The sequence below is a fragment of the Lathyrus oleraceus genome, chromosome 1, assembly GCF_024323335.1.
Source record: "Lathyrus oleraceus cultivar Zhongwan6 chromosome 1, CAAS_Psat_ZW6_1.0, whole genome shotgun sequence".
Lineage (NCBI taxonomy): Eukaryota > Viridiplantae > Streptophyta > Magnoliopsida > Fabales > Fabaceae > Lathyrus > Lathyrus oleraceus.
The window spans coordinates 420389892-420401818 of record NC_066579.1 but is presented as its reverse complement, the minus strand read 5'-3'; the positions used below and the strand labels follow the sequence as shown (position 1 = coordinate 420401818).

Sequence of the window (11927 nt, the reverse complement as noted above, 5' to 3'; positions counted from 1 at the left end):
CAAGTTCTCATTACATAAACCATTACAAATTCAACCAATGCCATTCATTCTTAAACCATAAGTCAATATTCATAGTTCAATGTAATCTGCAATTACAGATCAATACAAGTCAATTCCCAACCATCCAAAATGTTGCCATTTTCATATATTTTATGACCATTCAATTCACTTTCAAGCACATACAATTCCAAACATTCAAATCCATTTCCATATTATACAAGTTTCAGAATAGTTCAATGCATTAGTTCAAGAATTAACTTTCATTTCAATCACAAATAGTATACATTTCACAACCAAAATCCAAAATTTTGATTCAATACACATTACATTACATAAATCCATTCAATTTCCCACATTTCCATTACAAACTTATTCATACAAAATTCCACATCTAATACATTGCTAGAATTGGCATTGAAATGTGACACTGCTTGTTGTTTTTACAAAGGGTTCCAAGACCTACACTAATTCTTTATGATACCTAACATAATCCTTACACCTCACAAACAAAATATGACATGACTAAAGATAAACCCAACATGAACCAAGTGACATCAAGGATGTGATCCGCCGCAGCATGAGCAAGTCTCGGCCTTGAGCAGGTTTCAACCTGTACCATGTAATTTAAATCACGTTTTAGTTCACATTCATAACATAGCCATGTCATAAATCCAATTTAATTCATCCTAGCACCATACATGCTAACAGTCATGCACCGACATTCATCTAGAAGCATTGCAACTAACAATTCACTTTCAGTATCAAACAATTTCTCATGACGATACTAACTCGATTTCACTAACTAACAACCACATTAACATTTCAAGACTAACTCCATTAATTTGTCACCAAGTGAAGTGCAATACATAATAACTAACTCAAGGTAGCTAATCTCATTCAACTAACAACTAACAGGATTTAACAAAGCTCATTAACCATCATTAACAACCATGACAAAAGCGCCAGAAAATTCAAAACAAAAGCATCACATGAGCATACCATGGCAAATGCATACACAACAACACAAAATAACGACATTAAATCCATGACGTTCCACCTGTAGTAAATTAAGCCAATTAACCTGCATCACAACCCAACAATCTATAAGAGTTAACGGCGTCACGGCCTAATAAGCTAACTGCACATGAAAACAGATTCTGCAACAAACCATAGAAGTAGCAAGCCAAAACAGGAACAAACTAACTAGTTTCAATCGCCTCTAACCTGCAGAATGCAAAAAAAAACGATTCCAATAAGCCAATAAACCATTTCCTTGAGCCGGACCTGCAACATACACAATAACTTATTTATTAAATCACCCTACAGTCAGCTACCCATCAAGCAAAACTAACAAGCTTTATCGAAGTCGTGCAACAAACATGCACCAAGCATTAATAAGTGAACGACAAACCAATTAGTAGCTATCGCGTTCACTCAAAATAACTGTTTTTCTTACTTGGCAGAATTTTCAGTTAAGGGAATCAAAACATTGCTTGAAAACGGTTCGTGATGGAGAGAGACCTAACACGTTATCCACTCGCATCAGCAAAGAACAGAAACTGCAGTTGGAAAAAACTCTCACTGTTAGCATGCCAACATACTGGTCAAACCAAGTAAAGAAAGAACTCACGGTAAAGCCAAAGTTGAGCATCGTAGAAGCATATGAAAAGAGAAATTAACTTACTTCAATATGAGCTTCATGTTGTTTCCAAAAAGTGTGAAACTCGTGACGAAGACAAAGGAAGAATGTTGGTGAATCGAGCAAATCCGAAGCCATGATCCAATCCAATGCACTTCCACAAGAAAAACTAATTAACAAAAACACATTTGTCAACTTGAAATTTCAATTAACATAAGTTCGTTTGGGAAGAATTTTCACTTTAATTTTCATTTGGATTTCATGTGAATTTGAATTTCTAACTGATTTAACAATTCATTAACTAACTAACTAACTGATCTTAACAACTTAACTGACTCCTTAACACTTCTAACCAACTCATTTTGAATTTCAATAGAATTTAGAGTGCATTTCATTGAAATTTATGATGAATTTCTAACAGAATTGGTGGAGAATAGTTCTATAAATAACTCACATGATTCATTGGAGAGATAGTTTTTTCCTTTCACCAAAAATCCATAATCCGATTCTGCAGCCAACCAATCTCCTCCAACCTCACCTTCAATCATTTTTCTGGCTGCTCAAAAACCTGTAATCTTCTTCAACCTTCATCCTCTCAATCTCTCAATCAGAGTTTTGTTGATCTGGCTTCCATCGCCTCATCTTGTATCATTGGTTCTCCTTGTGATTTCTTTGCTTCTCACCACTCTGCAACCGAAGATTTACCGCAATTCCGCAATCGGGGGATTTCACACTACAACATGCAATATAGCAATACACAGAACACGCCAAAACGACAACATAAATCAATCCTCACGCAATTCACGAAAAGCGATGACCAGTAATCAAAGAACGGAAAGTGAAGATTCAGAAGAAGCGTATAGGATTTACCTATTTTCCTCCGCGGCGATATCGGTAAGTTCTTCCTCTTCTCGCTTCAATGCGGTTAAGTTTATTGCCATGGATGCCGTTACGATTTTCTTATTATTTGACCAATGCGAATTCATGAGTTGAGGCTCACAAGCGTATAGAATTTTAATCAAGTTGAACCACATATTATCATCATCCCTTCGGATAGTTTAACTCAATTATAACCTTTATTCAAAGTCCTCCGATTCAAATCAATCAAAATAATTTTGATCGATTAAATCCTTTGAATTTGTATAACCCCACAATCTAATTTGAGTGACCAAAAGACCTTTGGTCACTTAATAAGACTTTTTTCTGTAAGCTGTAGAGCTCAAGGCCTCAAGTCAGATCTTCGGTCAAGGCATCCCCAGTCACATCAAGTAGCGGGTTATACATGATAAATCAAATGTCAACACTTGGTAAATACGATTCAAATTATACGATACATGTCTTAAGTAATAAGGAGTGATGAGACATAGTTTTTCCTATCCTTGTCTAGAGTGACTTTGCGTACGGGGTGTATGCCCTAGCTACTCAAAGCGTTCGCCCTTATTCATATACTTTAGTGTAATACGAATCGAATAAACTACCAAGTCTTCTTCATATAAGACAACATCAATACAAGGATCAACAATGAAGATTCTTATCCAACAACTTGTCAGTTATAAGAAGTATCACACGACATGAGCCTTAAGCAGTAGGGAATGATGAGACATAGTTTCTCCCATCCTTATCTAGAGTGACTTTGCGTACGGGGCGTAGACCCTAACTATTCAAAGTGTTCGCCCTTATTCATAGACTTTAGTGTGATTCTCGTCAATCAACTGTCAAGTCTCTCTCTCTCTCTCTCTCTCTTCATCATTGCAATAAACAACAAAGACTATTCTCCTTCAACTTGAAAGTCAAGATGAGAATTACATGATACGAGCCTTAAGTAGTAAAGAAGGAATGAGACTGAAGCTTTCCTACACTCAGTCTGGATATCTTTGGGTGCAGGACGTTTGACCCGTTGCTTATCGTATGTGCCTTTACTCATAGACTTCAGTGTAATTCTTATCAAGTAACAAGTTTATTCCACTATTTCAATCATTCTATCACTCCTCTTGCCTCCTTAATCATCTTGTTTTCAGCCTCAGTGGGCTGGACTACGAAAGCTCTGATTTTCTTATTGCACTATAAGGATACGTAGGCAGGAGAATTCAGGTTCTTCGCGAGCTACCCTATTTATTAATCAATCATTCTTCACTCATCAATCAATACCATCTTTTTGAGATTGAATACTATTGTTCCTTGGTTTCCATGTTCATCCTTTTAGGATGCATAATGAATAGTCTGCCTTGTGAACCAAGAGCTGTTTGGCCTGTACCCAAACATTTAATTCCCTTTGTTTCTGGTTATGACAGGAGTGGGTATGCCTAGGTCTCTCCATATCCTAGTCAATACCTCTTTCTCTCTTCAGTTAAAAGTGTATTCCTGCATGGATCCAAGATACTATTCTTCTTTGATCTCGAACTGTTTGTCCCTCCAACAAATGATACATTCTTCCTTGTACCTAACAATACTTTCTTGTGGGCCTCATACTCCTCCTTTTAGGACATTTGGCCATCTTGTGAACCAATATTCGTTTAGCTTGTACCTATCTAATTCATTTTTTTGGTAAGACAATACAGTGGGTATGTCTTTGTTCCTCCACGTCTTAGTCTGTACCTTTCCATTTTTGGATTCAAAGGCAGTTTTCCTTTGTGAGTTCCTATTTTACCATTCTGTTGGTACAATTTATACTTTCTCCTTACTGCTATCATATTCTGGAAGTTGTTTGTCTTGTTAGTCCTAGTTGCCTAGGCAAATACTTCTTATCTCCTTTGTTTGCGTGGTTCCACGAACTACGATTGCTCTGACTTTCTCATTGCACGATGATAATACATAGGCACGAGGATGCGAATCCTTGGTGAGAATACTTTTAATTATTCCTCTTTCTGCCTTAGGGTACCATCCATATCTTTCATGATCAATGATCTACCTTCAATCATAAACCGTTCACTCTAGTGACATATCGTTTCTTTGAAATCATATACACTTTCTTTGGGTACCCATATATATCCTTTTATGACGCCTAATGAAAAGTCTGCATTCGTACCAAGAGTTGTTTGGATAATCCCTAGACATTTAATTCCTTCTTTTTTGACCAATATGCTTGTTTCCCTCTATGGTACAAATCCCATTTCTCCTATGGATTCCAATACACCATACCTTTGGTTTCAAACTATACCTTTTTGATCACTTGTTACCAAATTCTTCAATTTTGTGACTTTGCTCATTCATTCCGTTCATTTCCATGATACATTCATACTCTACCTTCAGTCACTTCATGTGATATACCCTATTCTTTGAGCCAAATACATTATCCCTTTGAGCTCCATCTTGTACCTCTTTGTGAACCAAGAGCCGATTTATTTGTCTTGTCAGACCTTGTAGCTTAGACAAACATCTCCTTACCTACTTTGCATCCGTATATAGGCAACCTTTTATTTTCGATTATTCCAAGACAGTGATACCATGCCTCAGACCCTTCACTTGTTGGTTCATACCAGTTTTACTCTTGGGTTCATCTATCACCCCTTGTCGGAGTTCAAATCACACCATCCTTTGGTTTAGACCATACTGTTATCACAATTCTTTTCACCTCCCACCACTAGTTCTTTGAACTACGGAGCTCTGAACTCCTAATTGCATTATGAGGACACGTAAGCACGAGGGCCCTAATCCTCACCGAGCAATTTATCTATTCTTTTTTTCCTTTTCCCCCATTCTTTTGCGAGTAATCTTTAGATATCACACCCATTTGAGTGAGAACAATCAAAACGGTTCCCATGGAGTACCATGAATGTTTGGGGTGCTAATACCTCCCCCTTGCATAACTGACTTCCTTACCCAACATATATCTTTCCCTCGGGTTTTATCAATGTTCTTCATTTCCTTCGGCAATAAATAAAGTTCGATGGTGACTCTGTTGTATGTTCGAGCATGCGATATGTTCGGGTATATTTTGGCTAGCTTTAATGAGCAACTGGGTCAAGCGTCTCGTACCCAAAGATATTCAGAATGAATTAATGGAATTCTCCACTCTCAATCGTTCTCTATTGCTTAAGGCTCATGCCACGCAATTCCAACTTTGATTAACAAGCTCTTGAAGAACAACCACTAATGTATCTTGTATGATCTGCTACTTGATATGACTGGGGATGCCTTGATCTAGAGTCTGACTTGAGGCTTCGAGCTCCACAACTTACAGAAAGAGTCATATCAAATGATCAAGGATCTTTTGATCACTTGAATTAGACTGTGGGATTATACAAGATCAAAGGATTTAGTTGATCAAAATTTCTTTTGATCAACTTGAATCGAGGGTTGGAATTAATTTTGAGATCTATGATTAATCCTAATCTAATGGTTAGAATTAAATTCAAAGACTATTCATAGGGGAGCATGCAATTGTTAATCAAAACTTTATTTAAAAGTAATTAAAATCCTAAGTCAAAATTAATCCTAAGGGAGCATGCATTTATATGGCCAAAATAACAAAATAAACCCTTAAGGGGTAAAATGACCATTTCACAATAATATTGATATTGAATTAAATCTTAATCATGAAATCCTAATGAAAATCAATTAAATGTAATTAGTTCTAATTTTTTTAAAATCTAACTAAAACTAGTTATCAACATTTCTAAAAATTCTAATATCAATCAAAACTCTAAATCTAACTAACCTAATCAGGCTAATCGTAACTCTAAAACTTAATTAAACTAATTAAGATTAAAATCTAATTCTAATCTAATAATCATAAGATCTCTAACTAATCCATTAAGAAAAACTACTGAAATTCTAGTTATCAGACTTTAGATGTCACACGGGTTGTCATGACATCCAATTCTGCACAGACAAGAATTATGCAGAACTTAACAGTAAGTGCAGTAAATAACACAAGTAATTGTTTACCCAGTTCAGTCCAACATGACCTACATCTGGGGGCTACCAAGCCAGGGAGGAAATCCACTATCAGTAGTATTAATTCAAAGCTAAACTCACCCGTTTACAACTTGTTACTTAATCCCTACCCAATGCAATTTCAATCTTACTCTAAGATCAGAGTTCCTACTCACTCCCCCTCAATCACCTCAGTGATTACTACCTTTAATCAATATTAAAGACACCTTTGAAGTCACACTTCAAACAACTCTTGATTGTGCTTAACAACTTTAATCAAGATACACAGCACTCACGCTTAAAAGCTTTGAGCGACACAACACTTACAACTCAATGAACACCCTATACCAAAACAATCATCAACGTGATAATGGCTTGGCTTACAAGATATGTCTAATACAAGACTCACAAAAATACAGCAGTGAAGTATGATGGACACACTTAATCTTCACGCCTCAAAATCCCCAAAACTGAATGAAGGAACGCCTTCCTTTTATATTGCAATACCTGGGCTTTTGCACTTGTATTCTCCTGAATTTAAGGTCACGCGAGTTCCCATAAATTCAATATCTAGGTTACTAACAAATAGGCTATTTGTTAGGTTCATTAAATGTAGCTTGGTTGTTGATTTCCTGGTTTTTCTCTAAGCTGTTGAATTCCTGAAGAATAGCCTAAGAAAAAGCTGAAACAGAAAACTGAACAACCTACAATATAGCATATGCTGTCAGGAATGAATGTCACGACATTCAGCTTGACATCAAGGATCATATGCTGAGTCTGTTTTTCCAGAAAACAGACTGTACAATTTTGCTGACCTATACATGACCAAAATGACCATACTACAGTAACAACTTACATTAATAAATGTCAAAGTATCCAATTTGACATTTACACATTTGACCTTAAGTTAGTTCTGTTATCCTCTTGGAGAACAAACTAAGAAACATACTGAAGTGTAGCAGAACACCACTCTGTCTATTATTCAGTATATACTGTCCATGATGAATGTCATAACATCCAGTTTGACATTCATACAGTAGGCCTTATGCCAGGTCTGGTTTTTCCTTGATAACCAGACTGCAAATGAATACTGAGGTCTTAACAGAACACCAACTGTTCTATTCCTCAGTATCTGCTGCCAGGGATGAATGTCACAGTATCCAGTTTGACATTCAATAAATCCTGTATTAGCTAATCCTGCAGTAACTACTCAAGTGTGTCATGACATCAGTCAAGACATCAGAGTACAGTTAGATATTCTAACCTACAATGCAGTCACACATACACACCATGTCATGACATCAGTCAAGACATTATAATCCAGCTAGTGTTTTACCATATAATGCAGCCAATTAAACACCTACAAACTCCCCCTTTGGCAAATTTTTGGCTAAAACACTTTGATCCCCATAACAGAGTTCATAGCAGCGGAATCACACATCTAGCAGGAAAGAAACCTAGCTAATACACTCAGAGTGGCAGCATACTCACATACATGGAAGTTAAATAAAAACTTCACACAGCAGCACACATCAGCTGCAGGGGGGAATCTTCGAATCTGTCATGAACGTCTGTTTTCACAGACCAATCTGTTGTCTGGGGTATCACCTGTTACTCCCCCTTTTTGTCACAAATGTTGCCAAAGCCAACAACATAAACAGAAAAAAATGACAGACTTACAGACTTGGTTTTACTTCACAGTTTCAACCAAGTTAGTACCCACTTGATCTTGCTTCACAGCTTTGATCAAGTAATCACCCACTTTTGCTTGACTGTAGGTACAACCATATCAGATGCCATGACTTTGTTTCTGACATCCAGAACCACTCCTGCATGAACAGCGTCCTTGAATTCCTGCAGGTGCATAGGTCTTCTCACGTTAGGGTGTCTCCTTACCCTCTTGTTGCCACACTTGTTGCAGGTGGTAAAGCTATGATCTGTTGACCAATCAGAACATAGTTCTAATAAATACATTCCAAACATCAGTGATTGCTATAAGGTCTCAGAGAGACATATTCCCAGTTTGCCCCTTAAGTTTTCAAACTGAGTAGCATCCAGAGCCTTTGTAAATATGTCAGCCAGTTGAAGTTCAGTGGCTACATGTTCCAAAGTAAATCACCTTGTCTTCCACCAGATCTCTGATGAAGTGGTGTCTAATGTCAATATGTTTGGTCCTGCTGTGTTGGATGGGATTCTTGGAGATATTGATGGCACTGAGATTATCACAGAACAATGTCATGACATTTTGAGTGACATTGTACTCAGTGAGCATCTGTTTCATCCAAACCAGTTGGGAACAGCTGCTTCCAGCAGCTATGTATTCAGCCTCTGTAGTGGACAGAGATACACAATTCTGCTTCTTGCTGAACCAAAATATGAGATTGTCTCCCAAGAAGAAACATCCTCCTGATGTGCTTTTTCTGTCATCAGCACTCCCAGCCCAGTCAGCATCACAGTACCCAGATAGGACAGGCTCAGACCCATGTGAGTACATCATTCCATAGTCACAAGTCCCATTGATGTACTTGAGAATCCTTTTGACTTGATTCAAGTGGCTCATCTTAGGCTCTGCTTGGTATCTCGCACACACTCCAACTGCATAAGAGATGTCAGGTCTACTTGCAGTTAGATATAGTAGACTGCCTATCATGCTTCTATACAAGCATTGATCAACACTAGGCCCTCCATCATCTTTGGTTAACTTCAGATGAGTAGGAGCAGGAGTCCTTTTGTGCCTAGCATTATCCATACCAAACTTCTTAACGATGTTTTTGGCATACTTGCTTTGGGAGAGGAACATAGAGTCCTCCATTTGGTTGACTTGCATTCCAAGAAAGTAGGTTAGTTCCCCAACCAGACTCATTTCAAACTTAGATTGCACCTGTTGAACAAAATGTGATACCATTTGTTCTGACATACCACCAAAGACTATATCATCCACATAGATTTGAGCAATCATGATTTTGCCGTCTTCATCCTTCACGAACAAGGTTTTATCTAGTCCACCTTTTCTGTATCCATTTGAGGTCAGAAATTCGGTCAACCTTTCATACCATGCTCTAGGTGCTTGTTTCAACCCATACAGGGCTTTCCTCAACTTGTATACATGCTTAGGTTGGTTAGGATCACAGAACCCTTTAGGTTGTTCCACATAGACTTCTTCATTCAAGTAGCCATTCAAGAATGCACTCTTCACATCTATTTGGAATAGTTTAAACTTCAGAATGCATGCTACCCCTAACAACAATCTGATGGACTCAAGCCTAGCCACAAGAGCAAATGTCTCATCAAAATCAACCCCTTCAACTTGAGTGTATCCTTGAGCTACTAGTCTTGCTTTATTCCTAGTAATTACTCCTTTCTCATCAGATTTGTTTTTGTAGATCCACTTGGTACCAATGATGTTGGTCCCTTCAGGTCTTGGGACTAGCTCCCATACTTCATTTCTTTTGAACTGCTCAAGTTCCTCTTGCATGGCATTGATCCAGTACTCGTCAGTCAGGGCTTCTTTCACATTCTTTGGTTCAACCTTGGATACAAAGCAGGAATTTGAGCTTATTCCCCGTGACCTGGTAGTCACACCACTATTAGGATCCCCTATGATAAGATCCTTAGGGTGGTCTTTCTGAATTCTGATAGATGGCATTTTGGTGGTTGCATCTACTTCACATTCAGGAGGAGGTTCCTGTACTTCTTCAGACTTGACTGGAATGTCAGTTGAACTGTCAAGGAATGTTTCAACATCCTCTATGACATCGATCCCTTCCTCTTTATCATCCACAATAACATTTATGGATTCCATCAGGACATTGGTCATGTAGTTGAACACTCTGTAGGCTCTGTTGTTAGTGGAGTATCCTAGAAATATACCTTCATCACTTTTGGAATCCAGCTTCCTTCTCTGTTCACGATCTGTGAGAATGTAGCATTTACTTCCAAAGATATGAAAGTACTTCACTGTGGGTTTTCTGCCTTTCCATATTTCATATAGAGTGGAGGAGGTTCCTTTTCTCAAGGTGACTCTGTTGTGAACATAGCACACGGTATTCATTGCTTCAGCCCAAAAGTGCATGGGGAGCTTCTTTGCATGAATCATTGCTCTGGCAGATTCTTGAATAGTTCTATTTTTTCTTTCAACTATCCCATTCTGCTGGGGAGTTATAGGGGAGGAGAACTCATGACTTATTCCTTCAGACGAGCAAAACTCATCAAACTTGGAATTCTTGAACTCCGTACCATGATCACTCCTAATCCGGACCACACAACTATCCTTTTCCCTTTGAAGTCTGGTGCACAGGTGTCATACCCCAAAATTTGCCCGTTGATATTACAAAGCATTCCTCAAGACCTTCCGACTTGTTCTGCAAGGCACCGACATCAAGTGAACAAAAGCCCAGCTCACAACAGGCCCAATCCTAAAGGGGCCCAACATAGCTTGCTCGCTAGGCGAGCAATCCCTTCGCCTAGCGAATACTTCGTCATGACACTCGCCCAGCGAAGCATCAGATCCAGAAAAAGCCCAGAATGGCTTGCTCGCTAGGCGAGCAATTCCCTCGCCTAGCGAAGCTTGCGGAAATCTGAAGTTTTGGACCTCATTTTAAGCCCATTAGGTCACCACCACTACTACTATAAATACCAGCTCTTCAGCCACGAAAGAGAGGATGCAAACGGAGAAACACAGACGAAGACGGACGGAAAAGGACGGAAACCCTGGCACAGAAACCCTGCTGATTCAGAGAATTCGGAAGACGGAAACCCTGAAGGCCGCCCATCCGCGCCGAAACTACCGCCGCCCAACTCGATCCAGCCTCCAAACAGCCAGTCCCTCTCAATCTTGCAATTGCACACAGGTTTGCGTATCACCGCTGTTTTACGTTTCCAATTGATATTCTTTACCTACATGATGCATTCCGATTAAAGTTTGATATGTAGTCTGATTTCGTATGTGAATCTAAGTATGAACATCCTGTATAATCGTATATGCTATGCCTGTGATCGAATGCCATAAGAGTGCAGGTTTTTGGAAGTCATGCTGCTGCCAAGCTCCAAACCCGTGGCCGCTCGCTAGCTCATCGCTAAGCGAGCCTGCAGCGAGCCTTCGCTGAGCCTTCGCTAGGCGAGGCAGAGGCGAACGGGACAGTGGCTGCTTTGTCCCTTTGCTGTTCCATTTTATGTGTATTTAATTATGATTTTGCATCGTTTGGCCTGAACTCGTAACTGTTATGTGCATTTTATGGTAATAGTCAAATCATATTTTATCCTAATGCTCTAACCCGTGCGTTGAATGGTGTAGAAGCTTCCATATCCCCAATGAAGTGGCCGGCTAGGTACTCCACTTTACGTGTGGGAGACCTTCGTGGAGATGGATTCCAAATTACTTCACTTTAATGTGAAGATTCATATTGATTGCCTA

At 38.8% G+C, this 11927-nt stretch overlaps 1 protein-coding gene and 1 long non-coding RNA gene across 12 annotated transcripts in view; one reads left to right on the top strand and one right to left on the bottom strand.

The window, feature by feature from the left end:
• Positions 1 to 285: 285 nt before the first annotated feature.
• LOC127078372 (uncharacterized) lies at positions 286 to 2793 on the bottom strand. 7 transcript variants are annotated; one of them, XR_007787838.1, is made up of 7 exons: positions 2510 to 2766; positions 2094 to 2372; positions 1685 to 1808; positions 1457 to 1559; positions 1225 to 1284; positions 1000 to 1081; positions 286 to 610 (listed from the first exon to the last, which is right to left on the bottom strand). It is a non-coding gene; the product is annotated as an uncharacterized LOC127078372 (long non-coding RNA). The 7 variants fall into 7 exon arrangements; XR_007787843.1 differs by having other exon boundaries at positions 1169 to 1559; positions 2510 to 2791; XR_007787844.1 differs by having other exon boundaries at positions 286 to 1081; positions 1169 to 1284; positions 2510 to 2770.
• Positions 2369 to 11927, top strand: part of LOC127078342 (sugar transporter ERD6-like 6) — a 28720-nt gene continuing 19161 nt past the window's right edge. For all 5 annotated transcript variants that reach the window (XR_007787832.1, XM_051018814.1, XM_051018819.1 and 2 more), the window contains exon 1: positions 2369 to 2533. Coding sequence is in view for 2 of the 5 variants with exons in the window: in XM_051018814.1 (XP_050874771.1) it covers positions 2453 to 2533 (81 nt within the window). In the remaining 3 variants the exon portion in view is untranslated. The remainder of the gene's footprint in view (positions 2534 to 11927) is intronic.